The sequence below is a fragment of the Psittacula echo genome, assembly GCF_963264785.1.
Source record: "Psittacula echo genome assembly, chromosome: Z".
Taxonomy (NCBI): domain Eukaryota; kingdom Metazoa; phylum Chordata; class Aves; order Psittaciformes; family Psittacidae; genus Psittacula; species Psittacula echo.
The window spans coordinates 65,445,577-65,460,547 of record NC_137742.1 but is presented as its reverse complement, the minus strand read 5'-3'; the positions used below and the strand labels follow the sequence as shown (position 1 = coordinate 65,460,547).

Here is a 14,971-nt window from a genome sequence, read left to right as displayed (position 1 = left end):
CCACTAAAATTTTAACAAAATTTTATTGTCACTGTTTATTTGTTTGCCTGATGTGGAGGTGTGGGTTTTTTGGGGTTTTTCTGTTTGGTTTTTTTTTTTTTTTTTTTTTTGGTCTAGATTTGTGAATGTTTCTATTCACGAAAATATTGTACTATGCTTCCTATGTCTGTATTACAGGGCAGTCAGCACTAGGAAGCATGTCAAGACTCCGGAAACACCTCCTTCATTGGAAGAAAACTTTAAAACTACATACTTGCTCTGTGTTAGAAGAAACAAAGATGCTGACATCCTGTCTAACTCCCAAAGTCTAACACAAAGCTCTTCAATGAAAGATTGTAGTGAAGTGTTGCAACACTAAAGTTACTGTACAAAAACCAAAGAAGCAATTTAATCTGTTCAAAACAGACATTTAAGTATCACAAAGTCCATTTGATCAAGATTTAATTGCAGTATATTACCATTTACATAACAGACAACTTTGTTTCATTATATACAAGAAATTATACACAGAAGGAAGACATATCATATCTTCAATTCATAGTGATAACAATGATGTGTCATTCTTGATTAATAAATTATCCTGAGAAATAATAGATGAACATTGGAGAACTACTCTGCCTGTACAAAACAGGCAGTTATTAAAACCAGGACTTGATTTTCAGAAAATTAAGGCTCAATAACATTCCAAATACCCTCTAAGCCTTACCACTCTTCCAAAAGATAGCTATAAAAGAAACAGAAAACATTTGAAAAGCTGTCACATAACACCAGGACATTACTGTTAAACCACAACATGTCACTGCCAGAAGAGGTGAAAACTAAATGTGAAGCATGCTTCTGTTTAGCAAATGATCCACAAGATCTACAGAAATATAGATCCTTTATTTTCATACTATATTATTATTAAATGCACCTGATTCCATAATACAAATAATCAAGTCAAAGTAGTTTGCATTTTCCCAAAGAAAGAATTCATCCAATGGGTTATTTATTAACTTTCTCTTTTAGGTTTTTTTTTTTCATACCCTTGGTTGACAAATATGTGTTAGCCATTCAATCTCAGAAGTAATTTATATTCTACGACACAATATGAGTTTGCAGCAACCACCAAATTATGGGGAAAATAACTGAGTATATGTTATATAACTAAGTATATTAATATTCTGCTAGAAGTATTATATAGGAAGCCCCTATTGCTAAGGTTGTATACACTTAATAAGCTTATATTTTGGTAACTTCTTTTAAATTTGTTAGAATCTTGAAGTAGAGATTCATGATGGCTAGCCAAGTGTTCATCTCTTATAAATAGTATACAGCCATTCATTATGATACAGTCAGATTTTCTACTAGGATGCTCCCTGTAATACTTAAAATCTTGAAATAAAAACTCAGAGAAGATTCAGTGGTGAACAGAAGATTTTATAAGTCCTTTTAAGGGCTTTTAAGATTTTAGAAAACATTTTTAGATATTTTAAAAGACACTTCCATCAGTCACCTAACATTAAATGCAAAATTCCTACATATGTCTAACATTAATCAATCTTAGACTCTAATTCTTTGGTATGCAATGAACCTAAGCCTTGGATAAAAGAGCTGGAATCTCATCACTGCAATTCATACATATTACTGTCTATACAAGTAGTGGGGTCCTAATTTCTCCTGAAAGGAAGAACATGATCACATGAATCAGATACCAACTTCACACACACATATCAAATATCAAGAGGACAACAAGCCAGTTAATACAAAACAACACAGCTCTCTCAAAACCCAATCAAGTTTATTTAGCATACATCACCTGAGAAATTGGGGGGGGGGGAAGGAAAGTCATCCAAGCCACTACTCTATTTATTATAGTGTCCTCAGTTTCACTATATCCTTCAAACCTCCCTCAAAGACAAATCCAAATATTTTTAATGTGCCATTTTTCATTTCTTGTTCTTCCCATTTTAATTTGAAGAAACAGAATATGTAAACTTTGTAGTAAATAAAAAGTTCTCACTCCTCTGCAGTAGACTTTTTTCCTAGTTCAGCATCCTCAGCACCTGAAGTAGTATGACTTTTTGTTGTGTAACTCATCCATCCATCCATCCATCCATCCATCCATCCATCCATCCATCCCTCCCTACTTTAAAGATTACTATGTGTAATCATATTGGCTTGAGGTTGGGGTTTTCTTCTCCAGCAATATTGTCTCATGCATCTTTATGTTCAATAAAAATATAGTAGTACACAATATGCTCTAGTTAAAGTCTCAGCTTAGCCAAATATCTTGATGGTTACATAGTATCACATCAGCAAAGGCTCTGCTTCCTAAGATTTAAGACAGCTAATGATAACATTTAACCAAAGTGTTTGCATATGATTTAAAATGTTTACAATCCAACCATTCAAATTCTATGATTTATTTTTTTTTTACTAGACAGGATCAAATAACCACCATCTGAAAAGCAAGCACATGCAAATCAACTGTCAACAGGAAACAGCAAAAACTAATAGTCAAAACCTCCTCATCCTCTTGCTTCAACATAAACTGTCCAGTTTCATCAAACACCAGTTTTCTGTAAGTCTTACAGGTTCACTGTACCATCTTTGCTTTCAAGAAACAAAAGTTATTAGTTCAGGAGAGCTACATATGCTTGTATAGTTTCCCAGTCTAAATAAATGATGCAAACTACCAGACACTGCGACCACAGATACTTCTTTATCCAAATGCCACAGGTTTACAGAACCTTAAACCACCCCATAAAATTAACTACATGGAATTAACGTCAAAAAACCCTAGTCTCTACCACTCTGATTATCACAGATAAATCTTAGCAGCACTAGCAGTGATTACCTGCTGTCATAAACTTATTCAAATGGTCTGTGCAATCATCAGTAAAAACACCTGGAGAATAAAATACACTCTAGTAGGGAATTGAAAATCATTTATTTAAGAGAGAAGCACTGTAGTATCTTGAGAAAAGATGGAGTGAAACTTAAATATTCTGGATGCTGAACTGGAAAGATGGAAAACAATGTTAACATGATGGATTTCAAAAAAAGCTTTTACTTGTAATAACAACCCAGATAGCTTTGGAATCCAAAAAACACAGGTTTCAGTTGCCTTACCAGATTGAAAATTGAGCTAGAAAAAAATACTAACAATGCTTCCAGATCCTACACAGGAGAATCTCCTATTAGCATGCAAAAGATGCATGAGAGAACAATTGTGTTGCTAAGATGAATGCCACCTAAAATTCTTAAAACCAGTCTTAAAATCATGACGCTGACTCTTCTGATTCAACATTCAAGAATGGAGAGACAAGTACTCTCCTGTTTAACAACCCAGATGTTGTTTTGACAGCCACTAACAGTGAGGTAGATAAAGATGCAGAAGCACCAGAAACTGTTATGATGGAAAAGAGGAAAAGGATTAAGAAAATAAAAAGCCTCATAGAATTGGAGGGACTAATATCATACAACAGAAGATGAGAAATCAAAGCGAAAATTGACATCTGCAGAGGTTGGAGCAGAGGGGCAAATTAATCTCAGTGGTTCACAAAGTTAATTTGAGTAATTACATTACTCAAATTTTCATTTACCTGGACAATTTCATTTAGAGGTGGGGAAAAGGATATATCATAGTTTCATGGAGAAATGTTAAAGAGGAGTTCCTGTGAAAGCACAAGGAGCTGTAGCCCTTCCTTCCATTCCACCACTGCTAATGTCACATGCATGCTTCAGTGGCTGCACTCACTTACAAACACCAGCTCAACATGCTTGGTGTACGCATCTCTTATATTTATATAGACAGTTTACTGCAAATCTGTTATTTCTTCTTCTATCTGAAAGTAAGTAAAATCTAAATTCAGATCAAAGGCAGTGGGAAGTCCACACCATTTATTACTGCAATTTTAAAGAAAAAGTAGATAGCATTTCAGATAATTCAAAATTTTATATTATTATTAGGAAATATTTATTGAGGGAAACTAATGTTTGTAACATAGCATGTTTAGTGAAATCTGATTTTTTGACACCACGTCTGGATTATGGTGCACAGTTCTCGGCTCCCCAGTACAAGACAGATACAAACACAAGAGAACTAGTCCAGCAAAAGGTTGGGAAGATGACTAAGGGTTTGGAGCATCCGTTATATGGGGAGCAATTGAGAGAACACTATTGTTTAGGCTGGAAAATAGAAGGCTCACGAGAATCTTACCATAATGTGACTAAATACTTAATTGCAAGGGGTAAGAAGATAAAGCGGTCTTAGTGGTGCTAAATGAGAAGACAACAGACAATAGGCACAAAATGAATTACAGGAAATTCTTCTTAAACACAAGATAAAATATATAGTAAGGGTGACTCAACACTCGAATAGGTAGTCTGACTAGGTTGTGGAGTCACCATCCATGAAGATATTAAAAAACAATATCCTACGCAACCTATTTTATCTGACTTCTGAATGGGTTGGACAATTTCCAAGCATTTTTTACAATCTCAGTCTGTCTGATTCTGTATTTAAAAATAAATAAATTTGTTCTAATGATTTGTCCAATAACTCCTGAATTTTCAGTAGTTAACTTGGCTGGACAATTACACTCTTATTAGCATGTGCCCTTACAAGAATTCAGAGAACTAACACTGAAAAAGTGTTTTTCTTTTAACAAAAAGGCAAGAAAAAACAGAAGGCATATCATAAAAAAACAAACAAAAAAAAAGTTTCAATTACAAAGCATGCAAAGAAAAAATTATACAGGTTTGTTATGCTGCAGTAAAGAAAAAACATACTGACTTTGATTTTTTCACATTTTCACATTAATTTTATACAGAAAGGAACTATTACATGGTTATAAACCAATAAATTATAATGAAGAAGCAAGCCCAAACTGTTCAATGTTAATGTTTTCTGTTTGTTTTTAAAATCTGCATCTTTCAGACCACATAAACTGCCTGCTTTAGAACAGTGCCGTTTCCAGTGAAGTATGAAATCTTACTAGATACCAAAATTTTGAATACTTTAAGCAGTTACAGAATCATAGAATAGTTAGGGTTGGGAAGGACCTTAAGACTTATCTCACTTTCTGTTGTTGAATGAGAAGCCCAAATCTAAGGTTGGTTGATTGGGTTTTTTTTCCCCTAAGTCCTGGAGCCCCATGCAGACACTGTCACTTTAAGCAAATAATAAACTTCTCACAATATTTTCAAAAGTATTAAATTATCTTCTTCTCTTACAACAGAAATTATTGTAATGCACGTAAGGAATGTCTTACTCTGCTTCCTCCTTGAAGCTGCTTACTGAAAGAACCGTAAACACACTACAATAAAGAGAAGCAACCAGGTCTAGTGGAAGGTGTCCCTGCCCACAGCAGGGGGTTTGGAACTAGATGATTTTTAAAGTTCCTTCCAACCCATACCATTCTGTGATTCTACGAAGAACATAATACCTTCATGGGTAAAAGACTAAAATAATTACTGCAAATTTATTAAAAAAAAAAAAAAAAACAAAAACAAAACAAAACAAAAAAAAAAAAAAAAAAAAAACAAAAAAACAAAAAACAAAACAAACAACCACACACACAAAAAAACCACAACAAAAGGTGTTTTAAAATTGCAGTATTTTTCAGATTACTGAGGAATAATCTACAATGAAATCTGGAAATGATTCAACGTCAGTGTTCTCAGACTTTATAATGCAATGTGGCACACGCTGTATGAGACAATGCATGAGTACATTAACCTTTAAAGACATATGAACATGCTACAATTTTTGCACAAGCAACAACTGACAGCACTACTCATTTGGAGTCAGTTGCTCCTCATTACTCCCATCAGCTTTAGTACAATAATTTTAAGCCAGACCAGAATTCTAGTGGCCCAACCACCAAGCCCTCCCACCCCAGTCACACAACACACACGACCTGGCACAGGGCAGCTGTAGTGAAACAGCTGCTAGAAGAGTTTCTCAGCCCTTCTACAGTGAAAGCACACCCTGTTTTGCTTCTGCCCCCGCGTACAATAAGAAAGGGCATTTTGCAGCACTGCAGGTTGCTGCAGTAAGAATGACCACAGTCAATGATGCCAGGGCTGAACATGAACTGTGAGAGCAGGAGACATGTATACGCTGCAGCTTTTATCATACACTCATGGCTAACATATTAAAGATTCAGTAAAACAGATAAAATGCATCCTACATGGAAATTTGAGTGAAATGCTACTTGAATACTTTTATCTCAAGAAAAAAATGTACATTAGTTGCCATTCACTTCATCTATTAAAAAAAATAAAAATACAAAGAAACAAAAAAACCACAAAAAAAAAAAAAAAAAAAAAAAAAAAAAAAAAACCACAACCAAATCACCAAACCTAAACAAAAAGCCCAAATACTAGCAGATTAAAACACAATCTTATCAATGTATGGGTAGTATAGTGTTAACCTGCATGGCTAAGTGTCAGTCACAGGTTACATGGGCAAGGACAGCAGTCTCTATGTAAAATAAGCCTCTTTACTCTGTTTGCCTCACAGCAATAACCTCTACTAAAGAAAAAATAGGAACACATGAGTAGGGTATAAATGAGCTACCTGTGAGGTCACTAACAATTCAGTTCACCTGCCTTTCATGGAACAGTTACAAAGAGAAGATGATAAGCCACCAGTATTTTGCAGCTATAAAAGAAATGAAAACTAGAAGATGACTGATGCTCTTTCCAAAGGTATTGTGAAATAGGCACTATGGGAAGGTACTCTTCAAACACAGACATTTGCACCTCTGTTTCACTTTCCCCAAGAGGAGGGGGAAGTACACAGAGTTGTGTACAGATTGCCTGTGAAAAGTAATCTGACCGGAAGTTTTTGACTGGAGGCAGGAAGGCTATTCCAGAACTTTGTCCAATGTCAGTAATGGGAACAGAACCATTGTTTCATTTCCAGAGGAAACTGGCAAAAATCTGCAAAATTTCAATGATGGTGCTCAACCAACTCATTGGTTTTGTATGACACATTCATATATACACATGGCAGCAACTGATTCTTCTGAATTCTGAAGCTTCAATAAAAATGAAGCAGCCCAAAACTAACTTCTGTCACCCTTACACTTAACTTTTGCTCCTGCTGAAGTCAATGGAAAAATCTGACTGCAACAGACTGAAGTTCATGCCTCACTACTTTCATTTTCTATATCACGGTCAGTAGTGCACAGATTGTGTAAAGTTCAAACTGTAGCATGAAGATGCGTATTTTCACTGTGGTTCTGTTTATATTTGAAAACTGAATTTATATATGCTCTATTTAGCTCATGGTTGCACAATACACATTACTATCAGAAGCTTAGTATTGCATAAAAGGAATGAAGTAGCTGACATGAGTGTTTATGAAAACAAAATAGCATAAATTGACAGAGTGCATCCCTCTGTCAAGCCTCTGGATATTAACAAGCAATGCTGTCTACGTACACCAGTTATCCGTTTTATTGTGTTATACAATACAATTACTAACTTTTAATAGTTTTGGTCACAACTCAGATGTGGAGCAACCTTACCTCATCATATACCAACGTTTAACTGTTCCTGACAACCTTAACACATAGGGGTTTTTAAGGTTCACAGTTACCTTTTAGCTCTATTAGCTTTATTGACATTACATTTTATATTAAGACATTTGCACTTTTTTGTTGTGTATAACTGCATAAATGCCTCATAGACCACAAGAAATAAAAGGAAAATTATTATTCAGTTACCTGCAATGACTATTTATGGCTTTGTTTGGACCCCTGGGCAGATCGCAATGAAGTTGCTGTGCAGTGCTTCTCTTACATAATGAATCATACTCTGCGCTTACAATAAACATCCAGGTACAGTTCATGACTGCATTTGTCACTAAGGACTGCAATAAGAAATCAGAAAAAAGTCTGCTGCTGGAGAGATTAGCACGTTTTGGAATGGGCAATGAAGTCAGTCATACAATACCTTGGTCCTGGTGCCTGACCTGGACTACAGCCCCATCTACTGCAATAAAAATCACAAGAAAGCTTCAGTCCCTGTCACATCTCACTGACCAGATTGCATATACAGAGTGTATCCACCAAAGCAAGACTCTATGTGGAACAGTATCCAGAATCCATACATAAGAAGGGCATCTGCAATTACTGGATTTCTAACAGTTTGAACATGTCTGCTGAAAAACGTCTTTCTTCAATTGCCACCACCTAGCAAAAGGAGCAGAAGACCCTTGACATGTGGTGAGAGCCCCAGAAAAAGAGGCAGGGATCAGCAGGAGAATGAGGAATGGATTAAAATGTTTCGCTATTGGTTTACCTACCCTTAGGTTTCTATATAGTACATTGTATACCTATACTGTAATACCGTCTCCCCTGGTCTTCATGCACCAATATGAACTCAAAGCATTTTTTTGTATTCGTGTTTCTACTACTGCCTGCACATCAGGTTGATTGTTGCTGCTTTTATCGTCTTGGTGGATGCAAACTACAGCTTCCTAGTTTCTGGATTAACAGGGAAGAACCTGAAGTGCTTTTCTGCCATCCAGATCATTAGCTGAATATAAAAACAAAAACAAGATAGAAAAAATTGGAGTTGAAAATGTAATATGCTCCTGAAGGCCTGATATAGAGAGGAAGACAATGGAATACATGACCACCCTCCACTTAAAATAATAAGTGGCCTGGTTACGGAATCAGGCCATCTACCCCATAACAAACTTTGCTGTGGTGTTTAAGGGGAGGGGGTTGGCATCTGCTAGCTCCATCATCACTCAGAATTTGTTAAGTCATGCCCAAATTTTATAGATCACATCTTCATGGAAAATAAATGCATCAGTTATATGCGAGAGGATTATTCAGTCATTCTGTCTGCAAGACATTTTTGGAGTATTTAAAGCAGAGAAGGTAGACTAGGAAAGAAAGGAAATTTACTGATGCATGTGCAATGCCTATGAGGGCTTCTATTTCTCCTGCACCTCCATTCTGGGTCATTCTAAACACCGTCAATAGCTACACAGCTGCTTCCTTTTGATAAATGGTGAAGTGTATTTAGCCAATTAAAAGCTGTGCAAACGTTTTACACATATCTTCCAGGAATTTGTTCTGCATGACGAATTTTTATTACTATAAGAAGTATTTATCAAATGATTTAGTTAAGAATTTCCTTAATGTAAACAAGTGCAAGGCTACAGAAATGTGCAACATTATCACAAAATGTGAAAGCAGGTAAGTCTTAAAAATGATAGTATCAGTTTTAAAACGATCTTTGTGCCCTGCTGTCCACAGATGCCCATGTACACCCACTATAATCCTTTCTGAAGTCATCAGAGAATTAGGGCTATATTACACATTTTGCATCACACAAAACAGTGTAATTAGCACACATCTTCTGGTTTCCAGTAGTGTTCATCATCACATTATTTAAGTACTGGACCGATAAATATCATCTGAAAGCAAGACTTAATAATAACCATCTTTATAGACAAGATGCCAGAAAAAAAAGCCTTTTATCCAATTCTCTAGAAAAAAAAAAAAAAAAAAAAAAGCTTAAAGCTTCACCAACTTAATTTTGAAACAGTCTGGACTAAAGGAATAGTCAGTGTTACTCAATCTTCTAGCACCCCTTTGATTTTTCTCTGAAGTACTCATCAAATAACAGCCACTTAATCCATTTAAAATCCATCTTTTCCAGCACAAAAACACATCCTGCTGTTGGTATACACCCACCCAGTGTTTCTTTTTAGCAATGAGACAAAAAGGGCCAAGTCTCTCCTAAGTTAACTGCACCCTGGAGAAGACTAGCCACACAGGAGTTCAGACACTGGAGTTGGCACCATTCCATCATAACACGTCCCCTGGTAACCCCCCCATCTCTATCCTTAGTCTTTTTTGGTTGCTTACCCTAAGGAGTCCAGACCAATAAATAAGGAACAAAAAAAAAAGCCAACAAAAAAACAGATGTTCTACTTCTGAGACACAGGAACTCCTAACACGTACTTATTTTAATCCACATGATTTAATCATGTGTTTTTACAGAAAATTTGTAAGCTTCATGGTTTCTGCATCTGGATTTAACACTCCATCCTCACTGCACTCTTCTCCTGCCTCCACTTCTTCCTTCCCCACTTTTAAATACAAAAAATATTAAAGCATCAATTAGGAAAACCTTTGGACCAAAGAGCAGATGCAAACAGAATCACAGAATCATAGAATAGGGTTGCAAAGGACCTTAAGATCGTCTAGTTCCAACCCCCTGACGTGGTCAGGGACACCTCACACTAAACCATGTCACCCAAGGCTCTGTCCAACCTGGCCTTGAACACTGCCAAGGATGGAGCATTCACAACTTCCCTGGGCAACCCATTCCAGTGCCTCACCACCCTTACAGTAAAGATTTTTTTCCTTATATCCAATCTAAACTTCCCCTGTTAAGTTTTAACCTGTTACTCCTTGTCCTATCACTACAGTCCCTAATGAAGAGTCCCTCCCCAGCATCCCTATAGCCTCCCTTCAGATATTGGAAGGTTACATTAATATAAGTAAATTGTAACAAGCCAAATATAAAAAGATATACAAGTCTTGTACAGCCACTCAGAACAGTTCACTTTGAAGGAATGAAACTACTTTTCTATTTGACAGTACTTTGAATATAAAACTTTACAAAAGAAGACTGAAAGACACTAGGAGAGGACATCCAGTCCACCCCAATATATTAAGTATAATCTAATTAAATATTTTACATTTAAGGGTCACAAATGCATAGGCATAAAAAGGAGAAAAAGAAAGGCATTCTACAAATGCCATATTTTCAATATCACAGCTATTACTGTAACTGCACAAAAAAAGACCCTTCATGCCCTACCACTGTAGCAGAATTGAAGTCTTTTTTAATAGTAACAAAAAGAATGAAAGGTTGTTTTCAGAATACTGTACTCATAATTAAAAAAAAAAAAAAAAAGAAGAAAGGAAGGAACAGAAGAGTTTGTAGCACAACAGCTGAGCTCCACCAAACATACACCGAAATAAAAGGGTAGTCACAACATTTCCAGAACACAGTTTGTACTGAAAACAAAATGCAAACTTACATCCTCTTGTTTATTGCTTTTCCTGGTCTTACAATAAGGAACTACAACGAACCACAGGTGTACTTCTGTTTATAATACACCAGAACTGACTATAGACCAAATTCTTTTAATGAAACATCACAAACATTTTAATGAAACATCTGCCAATGCTTTCTAACACCTACACACAACCTATAAAAGACACTGATTACTGGCTTCTAGTGTCTTCAGTTAACACACTTTCACATTAAAAGTTATACATTGCATATGTCAATGTTAAGAGGTCTTGTACAGATTCAGTCAATACTACAAAAGGTAGAAAACTGGAGGTACTCAGATGGCAAACTTCTTTGGACATTTCAGAATAAATGTCTTATAAAGTGTACTTAACACATAATGATGATATTGCAAGCAAGCAGATGATTGCATATACAACCCATGTTTGAGTATTGCAGCTATCATCTTTGTGAGACAGATTTAGAGAAAAGCATTACTCAAGCTCGTGTGCTGTTATAAGCAAGACTTAACTATTCTTTTTGTAAAAACATTTTCATTTTCTCTAAAAGAGGTGCTCTTGGCAATCCTTCCACCCTCTTTAATAGAGCTACAGCATCATTTCTCTACAACTTCCCTTTTACGTTTCACTTTACTTGGGAAGAACAGTTTCACACAAGCCACTTCCCCATCAAGCAGGGATAAATCCAGTTCTCTCTTGCAGATGCAGTCAATCAGAACACAGAAGTTTGCTTAGATAAAACATGACACAGTAAATGATGGCATATGACCTCTACCTAGTGATCTTGTTTGCTCACTATTGGAAAGCTAGGCCTGATTCTTTGTAGTGAATGATTTACATTCATGGGACAGATCACAGTACATCCTCTCCAGGTCCTGAAAATGTGCTTCTGCAGTCACAGGACCCAGTTTGCTGTACCAGTCTTTAAAATGTTGAAAAAACTGCCTTACAAATAATGTTTATTTCCACTTCAAAATACCTCAAATATTACAGAGCACAGACAGTAGCATGTTAAGGAAAAGAAAAATTATAGAGATTTCTGGGTTTTGTTTGGTTTGGTTTTGGTTTTTTTGTTTTTTTTTTTGTTTGTTTGTTTGTTTGTTTTTTGTTTTTTGGGGTTTTTTTGGTTTGTTTTTTGGTTTTTTTGTTTTTGGTTTTTTGTTTTTTTTTGTTGGTGTTGTTGTTGCTGTTGTTAAAAAAAGGAGAAATGTGGAATTGTGGGTGAGAAAGAAGTCCAACAGCTGTGATTAGTGAGCTGTGTGTTTATACATCTTTCGACATTATACGAAGCACTGGGTGAATTTCAGACTGCCCCAGATGGCAAAAGTCTGTTGAATGAAACTTGTTGACAATGTTGTTAAAATAAAAAACTAATATTTGATAGCAAAAAAAACCCACAGCCTGTTATAAATGTCAAATACGGGATTATAAAGCAATGTACAGGGATTCTGGAATTGAATTTCGGTGCATAACCCAACCATCTGTCGACCAGTTGTGTAGCAAAAGCAACATAACGTGGAAATCTCTAAAAGGTCAGCCAAATCCCTTCCTTCAGCTGCAGGGTTTCCCTGTTTACGAACATGCCCGCCGTAATCGCACTCTGTCTGCAGATTAACCCGGGGAGACGACACTCGCCACAGGGAAAAGGAAGATTGCAAAGACAACCTTGTTAGATAGGGAAGATGAACGGGATACTCAGCTCACGGTGAAGCAGCCTGCAAGAGGCAGAGGGAGGCTTCTCCGAGCCGGTACTGCCGTGCCGCGCAGGGACGGTGAGCGCGGGGGATCCGATCCCCCCAGCACTCAGCGGCCGGCAGAACCGAGCAGGGCTGCTGCCTGGGGGAGAACAGAGGGCTGCACCGCGCACCCGAAAAGTTAAACCCACGGAGAGAGATGGGGCCGCTCCTGACGTCTCTCCCACAGCCGGGATGCTGAGCCGGCGCAGCCCGGGATCGGGCAGGGCTGCGGGTCCCGCATCTACCCCAGACACCCTCCTCGCCCAGCGGGGACCCCGCGGGAGAAGTACCCGCTGCCTCCCGGGAAAAATAAATAAAATAAATGATAATATGAAAAAAAAAAACAAAACAACTCCGAGGAGTGCGCCGAGGTGGAAAGTCCCCGGAAAGAGACGCCTCGTAGCCGAGGCGGGAGCACGACCGGCCCCAGAGGCGCAGCGCACCGCACCCGGGACACGGGGCTCCAGCCCCACCACCCCGTCCCGTTACGGACCGACGGCGCAGCCTCTCGCGCCGGGGCACGGCTCCATACCCAGCCTGGACACTAGTTGCTCCACCCGCGGTGAAGAAGTGATGAAAGGAGCCCTGGGGCGCCAGCGGAGCCCCGCAGCACAGGAGCCCGAGCAGACGGGTGCTTCCCTCTGCATGGGGCAGACCGGGGTCCGCTCGAGCAGCCCTCCGCTTCTCACCTCTTTAAGTTCCTTGGCCACGTCTTTCAGGTCCCCCAGGACTAATTCCAAATCCTCCACGATGATCTTGATCTGCTCCTTCACCTTGGTTTTGGAGGATGCCGGCGGCCCCTCGGACGGCGACGAGGAGGAGGATGCGGTCCCCTTGGACTGGGCGGACATCCTTCGGGGCAGTCCGGTGCGGCCAGGGGGGCACGAAGGTCAGGCGAGCGCGGCGGCCGCCGGCCGCCCGGCCTCGTCCCTCCGGCTCCTGGAGCTACTGCAGCCGCTGCTGCTGCTGCTGCTGCTGCTGCTGTCGCCGCCGCCGCCGCCGCCGCCTGCCCGCCCGCGCATCCCGCGCCGGGCGCGCTGAGCCGCGCCGCGCTCCGCCGGGCGGCCGCGCTGTGCTGCTGCCATCAGCTCCCGGGAGCGGCGCGGGGGCCCGGCTGCAGCCCTCCGTGCGCCGCGCCTGCGCCTCGCCCCGCCTGCGCCACCGCCCGCTCGGGCCCGGGCCCCGGCTCCGGCTCTGGCTGGGAAGAGGGGCCGAGGGAGGAGCGACGGGCACCTCACCGCCTGCAGCATCGCCCTGCCGCGCTGCCAGGGGACCGGGAGTCACGGGGGCTCCTCCTTGAAGAGGTGCTCTGCTCCCCTCGTCCCTCAAGACAGCCCGCAGGGCGGGGGCACAGCGCCGCATTCGTCCCGGAGCACGCCTGGGAGTCCCCGGGCAAGGCGGGCTATTGCACCAGCTCTCCCGTCAGAACAGTCCCCCAAAAGGGAATCGGTTTCACTGGCTGGCGCATTGCAAAATTCCTGCCAAAGGAGACAACAGTGCCTGTTTCTGGTAATAAATAAATAAATAAATAAATAAAAACCCCACACCAAAACAAACAAACAAACAAACCTCTGCACTTGTGAAGTAACCCTTCTGGCTGCTCTTGGGGAGCGCCCTGCTCTCTGGACTTTCCTGCTCAAAGGACTCTATAGGAAGGTGTTTTGTAAATACCACCGAATTGGGAAAAGGCACTTGCACGTCTTTGCCCACGCCTGCAGATTGCCCTGTAAACACTTAGTGATCAGTAGACCCTATTCAAGTTGTGCATTTGATCTGATAGGAATAAAAATGCACGTGATCCAGAACAGCTTTTACGAGCTATTTTGCTACTTGGCTCCCTGAGGCAGAGGCCTGTGCTGCATTTTGAACACACGCTTGCCCTAGCATTATTCACAGATCAGTCTGTGGGCCAAAAGGAAGAGATTGCTGGATATCATTCACCTCGGTGTTTTTTCATCTTACTGCAAAAAGGTGGCAAGTTCAGGAATTCTTCAAGCTACCTCCCAGTAGCTATGAAGTGCAAGAGGGCATGCAGCCAAGCCTTGCCTCGAGGATCACCCGGCATGGTTGCAATTGGCTTTTGACGCTTTAAATGCTTCCGAGAGTTTTGGCAGCCTGAGATGCTTTAACCTAGCTAAAACAGGAGGAGAAAAGCAGAACATTTCCCAGAGTGGT

The 14,971-nt window shown here is 39.9% G+C and overlaps 1 protein-coding gene across 1 annotated transcript in view; it reads right to left on the bottom strand.

Moving 5' to 3' along the window:
* Positions 1-13,647, bottom strand: part of PRR16 (proline rich 16) — a gene marked incomplete at both ends in the record, with an annotated part of 102,571 nt that extends 88,924 nt beyond the window's left edge. Inside the window, one exon of the mRNA XM_080637864.1 lies at positions 13,486-13,647. Coding sequence (XP_080493990.1) covers positions 13,486-13,647 — 162 coding nt within the window. The remainder of the gene's footprint in view (positions 1-13,485) is intronic.
* Positions 13,648-14,971: the final 1,324 nt, after the last annotated feature.